This window comes from Trachypithecus francoisi, unplaced genomic scaffold (assembly GCF_009764315.1).
Source record: "Trachypithecus francoisi isolate TF-2019V2 unplaced genomic scaffold, Tfra_2.0 Lachesis_group9, whole genome shotgun sequence".
In the NCBI taxonomy this organism is placed as follows: domain Eukaryota; kingdom Metazoa; phylum Chordata; class Mammalia; order Primates; family Cercopithecidae; genus Trachypithecus; species Trachypithecus francoisi.
Genome location: NW_022681474.1, coordinates 42,294,538 through 42,314,432, shown reverse-complemented (window position 1 = coordinate 42,314,432; position 19,895 = coordinate 42,294,538). Strand labels below are relative to the sequence as shown.

Sequence of the window (19,895 nt, the reverse complement as noted above, 5' to 3'; positions counted from 1 at the left end):
TGGAAGGCCGAGGCAGGCAGATCACGAGGTCAGGAGTTCAAGACCATCCTGGCCAATATGGTGAAACCCTGTCTCTACTAAAAATACAAAAATTAGCCAGGCATGGTGGTGCGCACCTGTAGTCCCAGCTACTTGGGAGGCTGTGGCAGAAGAATATTTATAGAGTGATTGCAATGTGACTGTTAACATTCTAATTACTTTTACCTTCATTTTGCTATTTAACCTTCCCACTGACTCTAAGAAACAGGATACATATTACTCATCCATGTTATAAATGGGGAAACTAACACACAATAAGATTATTAAATAACTTTCCCAAGTTCACACTTTATATATATTTTTGTTTGTTTGTTTGTTTGTTTGTTTGAGGCAAAGTCTCACTCTGTCACCCAGGCTGGAGTGCAGTGGCACAATCTTGACTCACTGCAACCTCCGCCTCCCGGATTTAAGCGAATCTCCTGCCTTAGCCTCCTGAGTAGCTGGGATTACAGGAATGCACCACCACACCAGGCTAATGTTTGTATTTTTTAGTAGAGACAGAGTTTCACCATATTGGTCAGGCTGGTCTCGAATTCCTGACCTGGTGATCCTCCCAACTCAGCCTCTCAAAGTGCCGGAATTACAGGCGTGAGCCACTGTGCCCGGCCTACACAACTTTATTTTTTATTTATTTTTATTTTTATTTTTTTCTTTTTGAGACGGAGTTTCACTCTTGTCGCCCAGGCTGCAGTGCAATGGTGTGGTCTCGACTCACTGCAACCTCCACCTCCCAGATTCAAGCAATTCTCCTGCCTCAGCCTCCTGAATAGCTGGGATTACAGGTGCACACCACCACACCCAGCTAATTTTTGTATTTTTAGTAGAGTTGGGGTTTCACCATGTTGACCAGGCTGGTCTCGAACTCCTGACCTCAGGTGATCTGCCCACTATGGCCTCCCAAAGTGCTAGGATTACAGGCATGAGCCACCACATCTGGCTGCCTACACAACTTCAAATGGTGAAAGCTAGACTCCCATGATGGGACTGTGATTTCATAACTTTTGCTCTTAACCTCTAGAAAAGTCACTCACGATCCAAACCTTGTGGTATAATATTGTCAACATTAGAGCCGGGTGTGGGGGCTCACACCTGTAATCCTAGCACTTTGGGAGACCAAGGCAGGCAGATCACAAGGTCAGGGATTCGAGACCAGCCTGGCCAACATAGTGAAACCCTGTCTCTACTAAAAACATAAAAATTAGCTGGGCATGGTGGCAGGCATCTGTAGTCCCAGCTACTTGGGAGGCTGAGCCAGGAGAATCACTCGAACCCAGGAGGCAGAGGTTGCAGTGAGCTGAAATTTCACCACTGCACTCCAGCCTAGGCGACAGAGTGAGACTCCATCTCAAAAAAAAAAAAAAATTGTCAACATTATTCCATTTTTAAGTGATGGAGTACTGAAATAACTTAGGAAAACCTGATATGCCTTGTTTTTTGTCTGTGACATTGTGTTTTGTTAGTGAGGAGCCATGGCGTCTGAAAATGAGAGAGCATCCCTTCTTAAAATTGAAAGTTGTTAAAACACTTTTGTTCAGTTCTGTTTTGAGTTTCTCACAAATAATGAGGACTTAGTTCTAGGTTGTATAGCGCTGAGCCCTGTGGTGATGTGATTTCCTTGCTAGGCTCATGCACTAATATATCACACTAGGACCACCTCCCACAAGTTGTCACGGACTATAGACAATTTATTTCAAGACATGAATGATCTTTACTTTCCATTCTCCCTTTTCTTCTGTAGATCACCATGGCGGTTTTCGCTCTAACAGATTTTCAGCTGTTTTTATAATGAAGAATGTAAGTTTAATTCTTCCCCCCCCCCATAACTCCATGAACTGGAAGCGCATGTGCGCCCGTATTTTCTGCTGTTTTCCTTTGTTGGTCCTCCAGATAGTGCCCTCTGTTGGATGGGCCGGTTCATTTCAGCCTCCACCTTCCCTTAAACAATTAGAAGCTCTTAATTTAGATGGTACTGATGTTAATGATGATGGTTTTCCATTTTATGCAAGTTTTGACCCTCTGCTTGTCTAAAAGTCTTGAGGCAAAGAGTTATATGCAGCTTCTCTGCAGGTGTCTGATTACCTGGAGAAATTGACTATAAATGGGATTTTTAAAATACAGCGCAGGCCTTGGTGCGGTTTCCAGGAAGCGCCACCAGGTGACGGTGCCGAGAAAGGGGGGAAAAAAAAAAAAAAAACCGGCGTGCCGGAAGTCTCTCTTGACAGACAGACGCCCTGGCGAGTAGCGGAAGAGGAAGTGGACACGTGGGGCACTCTACGGTGGCCGAGAGGATACCACAGATGTGTTAGCGGCGAGTCCAGACGCAGCCCCAGGAGGTGCGGGGGGCATCGTTTCTCTAATCTGGCCTCCCAAGTGGCAAGGAGACATCCCGGCAGCCGTCATCATGGTGAAGGAGCAGTTCCGGGAGACGGATGTGGCCAAGAAAATGTAAGACGGAGAAAGAGTGGCCAAAGGACTGAGAAATAGGGCAAGGGGTCCGAGGTCAGCGGTCCGGGGTGTTGGAGGGTCAGAGATGGGGTACAATGGGAAGGGGAAGGCCACTACTCCATAGGTGTGACCAGCGCCCAGAAGTACCAGCGTAGGTCAAAGAGCATTGGTCAGGCTGAGGGGATTTCAGCACCTCGAGAGGTCCCTGGACTTGGGTGGAGAAATCGGAGTGGCCTGAGCCTTAATGATTTGTGCACCCTGGGCCAAAGCTCGCGTTCTCCTGAAGTCATACGATGATCCCTGTTCTTCAGCGAACCTATCCCCTGCTACAGCGAGGGGAGCAATCTGGGGTGGGGACTGTCTCTAATTCTGTCAGCCGCAGAGCGTCTGACACGAAGGCAGTAGTTGCTTACCAAAAGGATGAGGTTACCCACTGGAAAGCTATACCACAGCCCGACGAATGGCAGTGTCGGAAATAAAGTTGCTATATCCGGGCTTTTGCCTTCAGAAACACGTTATTAAGCGGTGGCTTCTTAAGAGTTCTCAGCAAGAAAGTGAATCCAGCGGGGCGCGGTGGCTTACTCCTGTAATCCCAGCACTTTGGGAGGCCGAAGCGGGTGAATCTCCTGAGCTCAGGAGTTCGAGACTAGCCTGGGCAATGTGGCGAAACCCCGTCTCTACCAAAAATACAAAAATTAGCCTGGGTGGTGGCGCACGCTTGCGGTCCAGGTACTCAGGAGGCTGAGGCCGGAAAATCACTTGAGCCTGGGAGGCGGAGGTTGCAGTGGGCAACCTCCTGCACTCCAGCCTGGGTGACAGAGTGATATGCTGTCTCAAAAAAAAAAAAAAAAAAAAAGTGAATTCATCATTCTTACAGCAGACACTGAGGAGGGTACTGCTTGTTATTCCAGTGTTGGACGTTAAAGATACGGTCTGAATAAAATTTTATTGCCTAATCTAGTTGGAGAAGGTACACAAATCAACACTGGGTACAACAAGTGCAATGACAAGGGTAGGTCCAGGGCGTTTTGAGAGCACATAATGGGTCCAGGCAAAAGAAAGGAGACCAAACTGTTTTCTTCAAGGAGCAGACTGGAGGGAGAGAGCACAGGTGATGAGAAGGAAGCAGAAGACTTGAAGCTGTGTTAAGAAGGCATCTTGCAGACAGTGAGGAACCATTGAAGGATTTTCAACAGGAGAGTATCTTGATAAGAGTTCTCCTTCTGGAAAATCTCTTGATTCATGGTGGAAAGAATTAGAGGTCGAGAGACCTTGAGATGGATATACAGAATGCCTTGCTTGGGCAGCTGTGTGGATAGTTGCCATTCATTAGAACAGGTGCCTTACCTAGGTGAATGCAGCATCCTCCCGTATGGTAGCTCCACATCAACACTGGCCCTTCACACCCACCTGCACACCTGCACCCAGTCAGATATAATACATTCTCTCTTTTTTTTTTTTTTTTTTGAGACGGAGTCTCGCTCTGTCGCCCAGGCTGGAGTGCAGTGGTGTGATCTCGGCTCACTGCAAGCTCCGACTCCCAGATTCACGCCATTCTCCTGCCTCAGCCTCATGAGTAGCTGGGACTACAGGCGCCTGCCACCGCGCTCGGCTAATTTTTTGTATTTTTAGTAGAGACGGGGTTTCACCGTGGTCTCGATCTCCTGACCTTGTGATCCGCCCGCCTCGGCCTCCCAAAGTGCTGGGATTACAGGCGTGAGCCCCCGCGCCCGGCCAATACATTCTCACAAAACAGATCAAGTGCTTCTGTCAAAGTGCAAATTAGGGGTATTGTCAATTTAGTTTAAAATCCTCTAGCAGAGGCTGGGAGTGGTGGCTCACGTTTGTAATCCCAGCACTTTGGGAGACCATGGGAGGCAGATCATGAGGTCAGAAGTTCAAGACCAGACTGGCAAACATGGTAAAACCTCATCTCTACTAAAAATACAAAAATTAGCCGGGTGCAGTGGCGCATGCCTGTAACACCAGCTACTTGGGAGGCTGAGGCAGGAGAATCGCTTGAACCCAGAGGTGGAGGTTGCAGTGAGCTGAGATCATACCACTGCACTCCAGCCTGGGTGACAGATCAAGACTCCGTCTCAAAAAAAAAAGAAAAAAATCCTCTAGCAACTTTCCATTGTGTGTGCCACCACACCCAGCAAATTTTTTGTATTTTTAGTAGAGACAGGGTTTCACCATGTTACCCAGGATTGTCTTGATCTCCTGACCTTGTGATCCACCTGCCTCAGCCTGCCAAAGTGCTGGGATTACAGGCATGAGCCACTGCACCCGGCCGCATTTACATTATTTAAATAAATTCCCTACCAAAGTTCCCAAGCTCTCATGCTTTAGCTCCTGTATGCTTCCCTGACTTCATCTTGTACTATTAGCTCTCTATGCTCCAGTATATACTGATTTCATTTGGTTCCTTGAAAATGCCAAGCGTGTGTCAGTCCCAGGATCCTGGCCCTAGTCATTCTCTCCACTTCAGATGCTCTTCCTTCTGATTGTCAGTTTTACAGCAAGGCTTTCTGACCATGCAACATAAAGTAATTCCTCAGGCTCTACTGCTTATATCACTTCTGCATGTGTTCACATTTGTGTATTTGTTTGTTTGTGGTCTGTCTTTCCCATCCTGACCTGTGAGCTCTGTGTTGGCAAGGACCTTGTCTGACTTAGCTAATCTGTATCCGCAGCCTCTAGGATGGTGCCTGGCACATAGGAAATAGCCAATTTGTTGGAAAAATGAATGAAAGGACAGATATGGGAGAAAAAGTTTTGGGGTCTGTTTTCAATGTGTGTGGTTTGAAGTGCCTGTGAGATATCTAGGTGGAACGGTCCAGCAGGAGTTGTCTGTACAGATGTCCAGTTGGGTAGCAGTAGCTGGCCTACAGAGATAGATTTGATAGGCATCAACATGTATGTGAGTGGCATGATCACTCAGGAGAATGTGTAGGATAAGAAGATAAGAGGATGAAGTTTGTAATGCTAGATGGTGCAGTACACCAATATTTAAGGGATAGCAGTAAAAGAAAAGACCTCAAAAGAGACTGTACAAGGAGCAGCCAGAGAAGGGAAGAAGAAAACTCAAAGAGTGTATGATGTCACCAAAGCCCAGAGAAAAGCACTTCAAGATTGGGCAGGGTGGTACCAGTGCTGCAGAGGTAAAATGAGGACGTTCTTATTGGATTCAGCGGCAGGCAGGTTGTCTACGTGGCCTTGGTGAGCACTGTTCCTTTGATGGTGAGAATAGGAACTGGATTCCAGTAAAATGAAGGGATGTTTGTGAAGGAAAAATGAGAGAGGGTTGAATGTATTTAATACTGGTAGGAAAAGCCAGTGGAGATAGTTGGAAGGATAGGTTGGTTATGGTGGGCTATGTATGTAATAGAAATTTTTGGTGATGGGTTTTGCTGTAATTTTCACCTTTTTCTTCCCATTCCAGAAGCCACATCTGTTTTGGAATGAAGTCACCTGAGGAGATGCGTCAGCAGGCACACATCCAAGTTGTGAGTAAGAACCTGTACAGCCAGGACAACCAACATGCCCCCTTGCTATATGGGGTGCTCGACCATAGGATGGTAAGGCCTCCTGACCCCTCCCGGTACCTGTGTCTTGCCCTGCTGATAAATCTGGTGGCTTACCAGATTGAAAGGAGCAGGGGCTTCCTTCCATCTCCCCAACTCCCACTGCACATATCAGACTAGGTCAAGAACTCTAGCCTTTAGTCAGCAACCTGATTCTGATTCTGAGTCATGAAAATTAAGAAAGAAAAAGAAAAACAGTGGGAAGTGATCTCAGAAAGGAGATTTAAAAAGCAAACGAAATGATTCTGTGTCACCTGGCCAGGCATGATGGCTGGGCCCTCTTTCCCATCCAGCAGTCTGTGTTGATCATTGGGTGTGCTTTTTTTCAAAGGGTACAAGTGAGAAGGATCGTCCATGTGAAACCTGTGGGAAAAACTTGGCTGACTGTCTAGGCCACTATGGGTATATTGACCTGGAGTTGCCGTGTTTTCATGTAGGGTACTTCAGAGCAGTCATAGGCATCTTACAGGTAAGCACACAGGTGCTGATTTCCAAGACGTAAGTTCTGGAGTGATTGGTCAGGGATGCTAGAATGAATTTAGGAACTATGAGTGGTGGGGGATACATCTAGGGGACTCTTTTATACTAAATACATAATATTTTCATCTCACACTACATGAAGCCACACAAGGATTATTTATTTATCTTGATAAATAGTAGATATGTGTTGTTAAAAAAATAACAATAGTGGTAATTCAGACAATACAGAATAGCACAAAGAAAAAAATAAAGTTAACAAAGTCTGGCTACTGGCCGTGAGTACTGCTCATCTGGTGAACACAGGCTTCCTCTCTATGCATATCTATAGTATAGAGCCATTTGCAGATCTGTGTGTATGGCCACTCAGTTAAGGGTACAAGACAGGGTGATGGCATTTTTAAAAGAAAAGAATTTTTCATTCTCCCTTATGCTTTTATCTGTCTTGCTTAATTTGAAAAAGATGATCTGCAAAACCTGCTGCCACATCATGTTGTCCCAAGAGGAGAAGAAGCAGTTTCTGGACTATTTAAAGAGGCCCGGCCTGACCTACCTTCAGAAGCGAGGACTGAAGAAGAAAATCTCTGACAAGTGCCGAAAGAAAAACATCTGCCATCACTGTGGCGCTTTTAATGGTGAGTGGAATGCACAGAAGGCTAAACGATAGCCCTTTTCACTCACTATCTTCTGTTTAGTTTATTAGGTTTACATAATGTTCTGGAGTCAGTTTTTCTCCTTATAAATTAGGCTTAAGAGCCCAACAACTGATGTCCTATTACAAAATGGACCTCTCATCTTTCACTGCTATAGTAGTTTCAGTACTTTTCGTTAACCAAACTACAACCTCTGGCCAATCTGAGAACCTAATTTTTTAGTTCTTGGTAAATAAATTAATCCTTATAGGTACTGTAAAGAAGTGTGGATTACTGAAGATAATTCATGAGAAATACAAGACCAACAAAAAAGTGGTGGATCCCATTGTATCAAATTTCCTTCAGTCTTTTGAAACAGCCATTGAACATAATAAAGAAGTGGAGCCTCTGCTGGGAAGGGCACAGGTGAGCCTGAGAATGCATGCCCGCCTTCCGCCTGTCACACACACACTCCCTCCCCCACCTCCACCCCACCCCTAGACACCCACTCTCTTCCAAAATGAGAGGTCCAGTTAGGTTTGACAGCTCTCCAGTAATTCTTCTGTTTTTGTTTATGGTGTTTTTTTTGAGACGAAGATGGAGTCTCGCTCTCACCCAGGCTGGAGTGAAGTGGTGCAAATCTTGGCTCACTGCAACCTCTACACCCAAGGTTCAAACAATTCTCCTGCCTCAGCCTCCCACAATTCTCCTGCCTCAGCCTCCCAAGTAGCTGGGATTACAGGCATGTGCCACCATGCCCAGCTCATTTTTGTACTTTTAGTAGAGATGGGGTTTCTCCATGTTTGTCAGGCTGGTCTCAAACTCCCGACCTCATGTAATCTGCCTGCCTCGGCCTCCCAAAGTGCTGGGATTACAGGCCTGAGCCACTGCGCCCAGCCTCCAGCTGCCAGTAATTTATGAACATTTTTTATGTCAATTGCTATGTTTGTCTAGTATCTTTCTTTTTTTTTTCCAATGGCTTGCTGCTTTTCCACATATGGATATACCATGATTTTATGTAGCCAGTAAATTGTCAGGCTATTTCCAACTTTTCGCTGTTAAGAACAGTTTTTATTACCTTCCTGTTCTCTCACATGGATAAAAAATAACAACCAAAAAAAACAGCTTTTGTGAGCATTCTTGTAGCTAAATTTCTGTGTTCATTTCTGAAGTTACACCCTTGGGAATAATTATGACAAGTGGAATTTTTGGCTTGAAAAATTGGAATAAAAGACATACACATTTTTAAGGCTCTTGCAGCATAGCATGTCATCCATAGAAATCTCTGTTGTCACTTATCTTAAGTGACAGATAGGTTAGAAAACATGGTGAAGGAAAACCTTGCCAAAGCTATGGAAAACTAATATAGTATCTCCATTTCTACCTTTCTTTGTTTCCATAGGAAAACTTGAATCCCTTAGTAGTTCTGAATTTATTTAAACGAATCCCAGCTGAAGATGTTCCTCTACTTCTGATGAACCCAGAAGCTGGAAAGCCGTCTGATTTGATTCTCACACGACTTTTGGTGCCTCCTTTGTGTATCAGACCCTCTGTTGTGAGTGATTTGAAGTCTGGCACCAATGAAGATGATCTGACAATGAAATTGACAGAAATCATTTTCCTAAACGATGTTATTAAAAAGGTCAGTGCCTCACATTAGCTTGTAAGTTTCGTAGTATATCTATCCAAGAACTTCTGGTCAAGAAAATGTGAGAAAACTCAAACTGACCAGGTTTGTGTCTGTTCGGGCTGTGCTGGTTTTAGCATCGGATCTCAGGAGCCAAGACCCAGATGATCATGGAGGACTGGGATTTCCTGCAGCTGCAGTGTGCCCTCTACATTAACAGTGAGCTCTCGGGTATTCCCCTCAACATGGCACCAAAGAAGTGGACCAGAGGCTTCGTCCAACGCCTGAAGGGAAAACAGGGTAGGTTTCCCAGAAGATGTGCAGAAGCTGGCCTGCTCTCTTTGGTTCATTTTCATAGAATGTCTGTCCAGCTTCTCTAGTTGGAAGTCACAGGCTTTCCTCAGTCTCTCTGTTCTTATTATTCCCATCAGCACATGGTATGTCATGGGGAACTATGACATGTTTTTGGCTATTTAGGTCGATTTAGAGGAAATCTCTCAGGAAAGAGAGTGGATTTTTCTGGCAGAACAGTCATCTCACCTGACCCCAACCTCCGGATTGATGAGGTAGCTGTGCCAGTTCATGTGGCCAAAATTCTAACTTTTCCTGAGAAGGTAAGTGACCACTCAGCTGCTCAATTCGTTGTTTTAAATTCAGTCTTTTACATTATATTTTGGTATTGCAAACAACAGGCAGTAGAAAGTCCCCAGTAACCCACTCGACCTACAGTTTGGTTTATATGAGTGTACGTGTCTTCCCAGTTTGTTTTATACATATATGGTGGTATATATTCTCTAAACCATCTGCAGCTACAGTTGTTTCTGGCTTCATGTGTATATACTCATATATATGCTATACTTTTTTGCAATGCTTTTTTGCAAGTAATAACATCTTGACTGAGCATGGTGGCTAACGCCTGTAATCCCAACACTTAGGGAGGCCAAGGCAGGTAGATCATCTGAGCCCAGGAGTTCAAGACCCAACCTGGGCAACACAGTGAAAACCTTGTCTCTACCAAAAATACAAAAAATTAGCCAGGAGTGGTCGCAGGCACCTGTGGTCCCAGCTACTGGGGAGACTGAGGTGGAAGGATTGCTTGAGCATGCGAGGTGGAGGTTGTGAGCCAAGGTCACGCCAATGCACTCCAGCCTGGTGAAAAATTCTAAAACAATTTTTTTAGAGATGGGATTCTCAGTTTGTTGCCCAGGCTGGTCTTGAACTCCCAGCCCTGTCTTAAAAAAAGAAAAGAAAAAAAAACTTAAGACACTTTTCTATGTTAGTTCATACCTCATATTTTAAACTAACTGAATGGTAAACATTACCCCTAGTTAATATCCTTGGGATAGGTTTTTATTCTTAAAACCTTACAATCACTGAGTCACAACATTTTAAGGCTATTGCTGCATGCCGAGAAAGGCTTTTTTTTTTTTTTTTTTTTAAGAAACAGACTCTCACTCTGTCACCCAGGCCGAAGTGCAGTGGTGTGTTCATAGTTCACTATAACCTCAAACTCCTGGCCTCAAGCCATTCTTACACCTCAGCCTCCCGAGTAGCTAGGACTGCAGGTGCACACCACTATGCCCAACTAATTTTTAAAAAATTTTTTTAGAGACAGGATTCTCAGTATGTTGCCCAGGCTGGTCTTGAACTCCCAGCCTCAAGTGATCATCCCACCTTAGCCTCCCAAGTCACTGAAAGTCACTGAGATTACAGGGCCCTATGCCCAGCTAGTACTTTTTTTTTTTTTTTTGAGACTGAATTTCACTCTATTGCCCAGGCTAGAGTGCAGTGGCACAGTCTTGGCTTACTGCAACCTCCACCTCCTGGGTTCAAGTGATTCTCCTGCCTCAGCCTCCTGAGTAGCTGGGATTACAGGCACCCACCACCACGCCCAGCTAGTTTTTGTATTCTTAGTAGAGACGGGGTTTCGTCATGTTGGCCAGGCTGGTCTCGAACTTCTGACCTTAAGTGATCCACCTGCCTTGGCCTCCCAAAGTGCTGGGATTATAGGCATGAGCCACCGCACCCAGCCCATACTTTCTTTTTTTTTTTTAATTGAGGTCTAAATAACAGAAGGGCATCATGCTAACAAGAGAATATTGATTGGCTTTACCTGTGAGACTCACAGTTAGCCCAGATCATAGATGTTCCTGGTCAGCTTGCGTCGTGTGTCCTCAGTTGAGTTACTAATGATCCAAGAGTTTATTTCTCCAGAATGGTGTCCCACAAGACAATTGTTTAAGAGGTTGCAGAACACATTCAATGCAAACCAGGGCTTGTGCTGGTGTCACAACTTTTAAACCTTACAAGACCCCAGTAAGTTATTGCAGATCGAGTTGCCACCTGTTTCTAGGATCACAGAAGGTCCCTATAGATCAATCTAGCCTACCCGTTTTACCAGTGAGGAAACCAAGCACCAGGAAAGGACTTGACCGTGTTACCCGGTGAGCAAACAGCTGAGTTGACACTGGAAGCTGGGGGCTTGTTTGCCAGTCCATTGTTCACATTATACTCAAGACCATAGGCAGCAGACTGCCCAGGATGCCTCTCTTTCTCCTAGAATCTGTACAGGGAAAGTAAAGATTAAGACATATTTCAGTATCATTTGTTAGCTTCTAGATACCTGAGAGTAACATTGTGGTTCTTCCCTGATACAGGTAAACAAAGCAAACATCAGTTTCTTGAGGAAACTGGTTCAAAACGGCCCCGAGGTTCACCCGGGAGCAAACTTCATTCAGCAGAGACATACACAGATGAAAAGGTAATCTTTTCCCAATCTAGTTGGATTTAACTACCTTTTCATGGCAAAGTTCACTGTGGTCACACTCAGTCACAGAATGCAATCCAGAATACAGTTTGTGTGACATTTTGGCATGTGGAAAATATCTGTTTAAATTTCCGTGAGCCGAGGTATGTCATTTGCTCTGTTCAGTTGTTCAATATAAATGAAATTCTCCTTTGTACTCAGGCTTGTAATGTTATTGGATCCAGGAGGACAAAATACCGTGGATACTAAAGTCTAAAGTGGATCGTTATGGCTGGGCTTGGTGGCTCACACATGTAATCCCAGCACTTTGGGAGGCTGTGGGCAGATCACTTGAGGCCAGGACTTCAAGACCAGCCTGGCCAACATGGTGAAACCCCTTTTCTACTAAAAATACAAAAATTAGCCAAGCGAGGTGGCGCACGTATGTAGTCCCAGATTCTCAGGAGGCTGAGGCACAAGAATCGCTTGAACCCAGGAGGCAGAGGTTGCAGTGAGCTGAGATCACACCACTGCACTCCAGCCTGGGCGACAGAGCAAGACTCTGTCTCAGAAATACAATAAATATATAAAGTGGATCATTGCCTGTGTCACCTAGGCTCTGAGGGCTTTTAGCATTTCTAAAATTAGGATATATCTTTTTTCTTTTTTCAAGACTGAGTCTTGCTCTGTCACCCAGGCTGGAGTGCAATGGTGCAATCTCGACTCACTGCAGCTTCTGCCTCCTGGGTTCAAGCAATTCTCCTGCCTCAGTATCCCGAGTGACTGGGATTACAGGCACTCGCCACCGCACCTGGCTAATTTTTGTATTTTTAGTAGAGACGGGGTTTCACCATGTTGGCCAGGCTGGTCTCGAACTCCTGACCTTGTGATCCTCCTTGAGGATCCTGACCTTGAGGCTGTGTGCCTCAGCCTCCCAAAGTGCTGGGATTACAGGCATGAGCCACCACGCCCTGCTGGATATATCTTAAGATCAATTTATCATAGCTTTTTGTTTTTGTTTTTGTTTTTTGATGAGGTCTTACTCTGTCACTCAGGCTGGAGTGCAATGGCACAACCGTGGCTCACTGCAGTCTCCACCTCCTATGCTCAGGTGATTCTCCCACCTTAGCCTCCCAACTAGATGAGATTACAGGCACACACACCCCACCACGCTTGGCTAATTTTTGTATTTTTTGTAGAGACAAGGTCTCACCATATTGCCCAGTCTGGTCTCTATCTCTTGGGATCAAGCAATCCACCCATATCAGCCTCCCAAAGTGCTGAGATTACAAGAGTGAGTCACCTCGCCCACCCTGTCATAGTTTAATAGGGAGCTTTTTTCTTGGCATGTAAAACTATATGACATTAAAACAGAGGCGTCTTAGTTTTGATGAAATAACATATTAAACATTGAATCCTGATCTAAAGAGGGAGAAACTTGGTGAGAGAGCTTTGTTTTCACAGGTTATGTTTATTGTTGGACATTCAGGTTTTTGAAATATGGGAATCGAGAAAAGATGGCTCAAGAGCTCAAGTATGGTGACATCGTAGAGAGGCATCTCATTGATGGAGATGTGGTGCTATTCAACCGGCAGCCCTCACTGCACAAATTGAGCATTATGGCTCATCTGGTGAGTAGGACTGCGTTTTTAATTTTCCATTATGTAGAAATTTGCCATGACTGTTCAGTGCTAAACTCTGGACTTCTAAAATTAAAATTGCCTGTTATCTCAAGTTTTCATAACCTTTTTTTTTTTTTATTTGAGACAGAGTCTTGCTCTGTCACCTAGGCTGGAGTGCAGTGACACAATCACAGCTCACTGCAACCTTGACCTCCCAGGCCCAAGCAAGCCTCTCACCTCAGCCTCCAAAGTAGCTGGGAGCACGGACGTGTACCACCAAACCTGGCTAATTTTTTTTTTGGTTGAGACAGGAGTCTCACTATTTTGCCCAAGCTAGTCTGGAACTCCTGGGCTCAAGCGATCCTCCTTCAGTCTCCCAAAGTTCTGGGATTATAGGCGTGAGCAGCACCCACACCTGGCCCAAGCTTTCATAACTATCGGTCTCCCTCTTCTCTCACATTTTAGTTTGGGTGAAACTTTTTAATTTCAAGCTTCCTTTTAGTAAGCTTTAATATTTTTTATATTAAATTTTTAATATTTGCAATGTAATATTCATACAAAACACTAAGAGAGGATTTAATTGAAAGTGACTTGCATGATTTCACAAAAACATACACATGTATATGTGTTGTGTGCACAAACTTATGTAAAATAGGTATGGCAGAAAATTGACTTTTTTTTTTTGGAGACAGTCTCACTCTGTTACCCAGGCTAGAGTGCGGTGGCACAATCTGGCTCATTGCAGCTTTTACTGCCTCGGCTCAAGGGATCCTCCCACCTCAGCCTGCCGTAGCTAGGACTATAGGCATGTGCCATGATGGCCAGCTCTTCTTTTTGAGACAGAGTCTCACTCTGTTGCTCAGGCAAGATGTGCAGTGGCGCAGTCTTGGCTCACAGCAGCCTCTGCCTCCCGGGTTCAAGTGAGTCTCCTGCCTCAGCCTCCCAAGTAGCTGGAGTTACAGGTGCATGCCACCACACTCCACTAATTTTTGTATTTTTAGTAGAGGCAGGATTTCACCATGTTGGCCTGGCTGGTCTCAAACTCTTGACCTCAAGTGATTCCCCCACCTGGGCCTCCCAAAGTGCTGGGATTACAAACAGAAGCCACCGTGCTCAGCGTTTTTTTTTTTTTTTTTTTTTTAGTAGAGCTGAGGTCTTGGTGTATTGCCCAGACAGGTTGCAATCTCCTATGCTCAATGGATCCTCCCAGAGTGCTGGGATTATAGGTATGACCCACTGTGCCCAGCCAGAAAATTGACTTTTGATTTAACTTTGCATATTAACTAAGCAACTAAAATGCTTAAAAGATTTTTTCTTTACAGTAGTCCTCCAACTAAGACCTTAAACCGTATTTTTTTGGTGATTTAGTTTTGCGACAGCAGTAGTCCCTTTTTCTGGAGATTTAAAATGGAAATGAGATACAGCTTTAATTTGTTCAATATTCATAGATTCTCCTATCTGTAAAGCTGTTAATCCATGAGCCTTTGCAAACAGTGTTTAAGCAGCCTCTTATGGTAATATTTTTTTCTAGATTCATTTTGGAGTAGTCTGGACACATTATATCAGTCTGTTTACCTAACAGTAGAAATAACTAAGAAGTAGTTTGTGATTATGGGATTATGATTGTGAGAATGTAGAGCGTTAACTAAAGCTTTCTCTTTCTGGAACGTTTTGCTTGGCTTTGGAATATTACAAAATATAATTTTTAGTTTTTTTTGACTGGCAATGGCACACACCTGTAGCCCCAGCTACTCAGGAGGCTGAGGCAGGAGGATCGCGTGAGCCTGGGAGTTCAAGGCTACAGTGTGCTATGATCACTAGCTGCTGCACTCCAGCCTGGGCAACATAATGAGACCCTGTCTCTAAAAAAAAAAGTAGAAATTTTTTTTGTTTGAAAATTTTGAGACCAGGTGCAGTGGCTCATGCCTGTAATCCCAGCACTCTGGTAGGCCAAGGTGGGTGGATCACTTGAGGTCAGGAGTTTGAGACCAACCTGGACAACATAATGAAACCCCATCTTTACTAAAATACAAAAAATTAGCCGAGTGTGGTGGCACGTGCCTGTAATCCCAGCTACTTGGGAGACTGAGGCAGGAGAATCACTTGAACCGGGAAGCAGAGGTTGCAGTGAGCCAAGATTGCGCCACTACATTCCAGCCTGGGTGACAGAACGAAACTGCATCTCAAAAAAAAGAAAAAGAAAAGCTTCAAATGTACACTAAAGTAGAGAGAATGATCTAATGAACTTACACATTCCCATCCTCTATATGCAATAATTTTCAAGATTTAGCCACATTTGTTTTGTCTTTCCTATTTTTTTTCAATGAACCCACATCTGTGTCGGTTTTCAATATGTATTCAGTTTACATTTGTAAGAAAAACTTACATAACCACGGTGCTGTAATCATACCTAACAAAACTAACAGTCATCTATCTCTTGGCTTTGCCAGGTCCATACCCTGGTTCATATTCAGATTTCCCCGTTTGTCTCAAAAATGTTTTTTTGTGGTTTGAGTCAAGATGCAAGCAGTGAATTCATTTTAATTAATTCATTTATCATCATTGCCTGTGTTATTTTATTGAGCTACAAAATGGAAGCTCACTTTTTGAATCTATCATTCATTTCACATTTTTTATCTAGAATTCTTGTAATGGAAAATACCCCCTTGTTAATTAGGTCTGTTTGCTTGCCCAGAGGAGCAGCTCTTAAAGCAAAGGCAGTGTAAATGGTTAAGTGTTTTTCCTTTATTGTCATTTTGGGTAGTAAGAACTTAGTGCTCCCCTGTGTTCGTGTCCTTAGGGAAAAAAAATTTTTTTTTAAAGAAAGGAGCGGGCACGGTGGCTCATGCCTGTAATCCCAGCACTTTGGGAGGCCAAGGTGGGTGGATCATGAGGTCAGGAGTTCTAGACCAATGGTGAAACCTCATCTCTACTAAAATACAAAAATTAGCCAGGTGTGGTAGTGCTCACCTGTAATCATAGCTACTCAGGAGACTGAGGCAGGAGAATTGCTTGAACCCAGGAGACAGAGGTTGCAGTGAGCCGAGATTGTGCCATTGCACTCCAGTCAGGGTAACAGAGTGAGACTCTGTCTCAAATAAAAAAGGAGGTTAGTGCTCAGTAACTTCCAACTAGGTTGGTTGGGGTTTTTTGTTTGTTTTGACTTTCTCTTTTTTCAGTGTCATTATAAACACATGGGTTTTTATTTAGTTGGTGTATTTTAATCAACTGTTAATCTTTTTGATACTTGAAACCATGACATCCTTGGCCAGTGGAAGCCTTCACATTGGCACCTTTGTTGAAATTCACTGCTTTGGTTCAATCTAATAAAGCTTTTCGAATGAGTCTTTTTTTTGTTCTTCTTTTTTTGAGATGGAGTCTCGCTCTGTCACCCAGGCTGGTGTGCAATAGCACGATGTTGGCTCACTGCAACCTCCGCCTCCTGGGTTCAAGCAGTTCTGCCTCAGCCTCCCGAGTAACCAGGATTACGGGCGTGTGCCACCACGCCTGGCTAATTTTTGTATTTTTAGTAGAGACAGGGTTTCACCATGTTGGCCAGGCTGGGAATAAGTCATAAATGATATATATCACTCGACAGAACATACTGGGAATCTACTTTCTTAAGCCAGTGCCCAGTTTTCCAGGAAATCATTTTTAATGTTTCAAAACGAGGAGCTTTTGGATAAATGCCTAAGTCCTCTTCCTGTTTTGTTTTGTTGTGTTGTGTTGTGTTGTGTTGTATTGTGTTTTGTGTTCCACAGGCCAGGGTCAAGCCCCACCGGACCTTCAGATTTAATGAGTGTGTCTGTACACCCTACAATGCTGACTTTGATGGTGACGAAATGAACCTTCATCTTCCTCAAACAGAAGAAGCTAAAGCAGAGGCCCTTGTTCTGATGGGGGTATGTAGGGTGGCACAGCCCAGCTTTTGCATAACAGCTCCTTGAAAGGAGGCAAAGGGGAACTTATGTGAAAACACCACCACAACTAACAATGCCAAAGAAGCCTGACTCTTTCTGTTCTTAAACCGATCACTAACTGCCTATGTATCTCTCTTTTTATTGGTTTCTTTTGAGACTTTGAAGAATCTCTCTTGGAAATTATAGTGTATACATGAGTTAGGGTCTGTAACAGATGTGTTGAGGGGATTTTCTGGCCTATAAATATGGATTCTGGGGAGAAAATGTATACATGAGGGCCAGTTATGACAAGGTACGAAAAGAATTTATCAATATATGTGTTGGATGTAACCAGGGAAGAAGACGTCCTACCTAAGTAAATTTTCCAGTAGCTGAAGATTCTTTAAGCACCAATACATTTTATTGAACATTTTGAATAGAAATCTTCCTCAACTATATTACATGCTTCATCTTCTTAAAGGATGCAGTATTATATGTAATGATAATAACTCTTACCACCATTTTATTTTACACATGCATAAGGAGTGCCCAGTAGGTCCTTCAGGAGATCGGCGATAGTGAGGCACATGCCTGCTGTTAAGGAGCTTACAGTTGGGCTTTAACTGTCGGCACAGGCCAGGCGCGGTGGCTCAGACCTGTAATCCCAGCACTTTGGGAAGCCTAGACAGGTGGTTCACTTGAGCTCAGGAGTTCAAGACCAGCCCGGACAACATGGTGAAACTCCATCTCTACAAAAACTACAAAAATTAGCCAGATGTGGTGGTGCACGCCTGTAGTCCCAGCTACTTGGGAAGCTAAGGTGGGAGGATTGCTTGGGCCCAGGAGGTTGAGGCTGCAGTGAGCTGTGATTGCACCACTGCAGTTCAGCCTGAGCAACAGAGCAAGACCCTGTCTCAAAAGAAAAAAAACAAACAAACCTGTTGGCACTACATGTACTATTCACTCCTGACCCAGCAATAACACAGTGGGACGTGGCACCTGCTGTGTAGGATTCTCCCCTCCTGAACTTCATGATCCCCAGCTATTGAGTATTTAAGAGCTTTAGGCTTTCTTTTTTCAGTATTCCAGCTTCCTATATTAGGAACTGGTAAGTCTTACAGTTGTAAGTGTCCCTACCTCCAAAAACACTTAACCATTTCTGATGTGATGCTTTTAAACTTGTTTTGGTTTAGGCTTTTAGTATCACATGCATAGTTTTGGGGTTTTAAGTTGTCTGTATGTTTAGATTTATTTTCTTTATTTTTTATTTATTTATTTTTTTGAGACAGTTTCACCCTTGTTGCCCAGGCTGGAGTGCAATGGCGTGATCTCGGCTCACCGCACCTCCACCTTCCAGGTTCAAGTGATTCTCCTGCCTCAGCCTCCTGAGTAGCTGGGATTACAGACATCTGCCACCACACCTGGCTAATTCTGTATTTTTAGGAGAGACAGGGTTTCACCACATTTGCCAGGCTGGTCTGGAACTCTCAACCTCAGGCGATCTGCCCGCCTTGGCCTCCCAAAGTTCTGGAATTAAAGGCGTGAGCCACTGCACCTGGCCTTAGATTTATTTTCTATAATGAGCATATATTATTTTTGTTACAAAAAGTAATGTTTAGAATGCTGCTAGGAATAATAGCCATCAGCTTGCAACCAACCATTTAGACTTCGTTGTTGACTCTGCCGTTGAGGATCCATACTGTGGACATTGTATTATAACTACATATTTCATTGGTTACAAATGGCAATAATAAAACAAAGGCTCCAAGGATTTGAGGGTAAAAGAATCCTTAGTTACCATGTGGACAAGTTTCCTCAATTTCAAGTGAGAAAATACCTATCATTCTGATTTAGGGTGCTGTTCTCAATGGAGTTATAGGGCTCTAATTTGGATGTGGCCCCAAATTACCCAGGAGACTTTCTCAGAATTCACGAATCTCAGCCCCTTGCACTCTGCTTCTACCCCTAGACTTCCTGTATCCCACTCAGAGAGAGTCTCTAAACCAGAAGTAAGAGCAGTCAGGCAGTGTGCAATGAAGAGGCACATCTGGCTGAACAGCTGTCTCCCACTCTGGTTGAAGGGTCCCTGCTTTGGATAGTGGCTCAGAAGTAGGTGGTAATAGGCCTTTGTCTGAGAGGACCCTGCTTTCTGGGTGAAAAGGCCCAGGAAACCCACAAACACATGTGCATTTTCACATCAAGATTAGAGCAGATGTACTCTGATACACACAGAGCCTTCTTTACATGAGTTAATTATGTTTTACTACCTAACACCTTTTTTTGCCCAACTAGGCCCTCATTAAATGTTTAATTAAATTATGTTATTGGATTGATTATTATTAGAATTTAATGTTTTAACCAAGGGACATTTAACAGGTCTGTTGTTATTGTGGACAAGTGTGGAATTGGTTGACTTCAGAGGTAACAACGCTCCTCCTCAGTCACAGAAATGAATTTTCTTTGGAGAAGTGCATTTAGTAATAACAATAGTGCTGGGTGCAGTAGCTTATGCCTCTAATACCGGCACTTTGGGAGGCCAAGGCAGGAGGATCAGTTGAGCCCAGGAGTTCGAGACCAGTCTGGGCAACAAAGTAAGACCCCGTCTCCACAAAAAAATGCAAAAGCTTAGCTGGGCATGATGATGTGGGCCTGTAGTCCCAGCTACTTGGGAGGCTGAGCTGGGAGGATTGCTTGAGCCCCACGAGGTTGAGGCTGCAGTGAGCCATATTTACACCACTGCACTCTAGCCTGGGCTATAGGCAAGAATCTGTCTCAAAAACAAACAACAATAAAATCTTCTTACATGGGTAGTTTTTCATAG

The 19,895-nt window shown here is 44.0% G+C and overlaps 1 protein-coding gene across 3 annotated transcripts in view; it reads left to right on the top strand.

Moving 5' to 3' along the window:
• Positions 1-2,295: 2,295 nt before the first annotated feature.
• Positions 2,296-19,895, top strand: part of POLR3A (RNA polymerase III subunit A) — a 50,433-nt gene continuing 32,833 nt past the window's right edge. For 2 of the 3 annotated variants that reach the window (XM_033209417.1, XM_033209416.1), the window contains exons 1-11: positions 2,296-2,484; positions 5,930-6,065; positions 6,403-6,540; positions 7,012-7,183; positions 7,452-7,606; positions 8,583-8,822; positions 8,945-9,107; positions 9,285-9,421; positions 11,465-11,568; positions 13,043-13,184; positions 16,937-17,077. In XM_033209417.1, coding sequence (XP_033065308.1) covers positions 2,441-2,484; positions 5,930-6,065; positions 6,403-6,540; positions 7,012-7,183; positions 7,452-7,606; positions 8,583-8,822; positions 8,945-9,107; positions 9,285-9,421; positions 11,465-11,568; positions 13,043-13,184; positions 16,937-17,077 — 1,572 coding nt within the window. In that variant the 5' untranslated portion in view covers positions 2,296-2,440. The remainder of the gene's footprint in view (positions 2,485-5,929; positions 6,066-6,402; positions 6,541-7,011; positions 7,184-7,451; positions 7,607-8,582; positions 8,823-8,944; positions 9,108-9,284; positions 9,422-11,464; positions 11,569-13,042; positions 13,185-16,936; positions 17,078-19,895) is intronic. The other variant, XM_033209415.1, reaches the window with a different exon arrangement.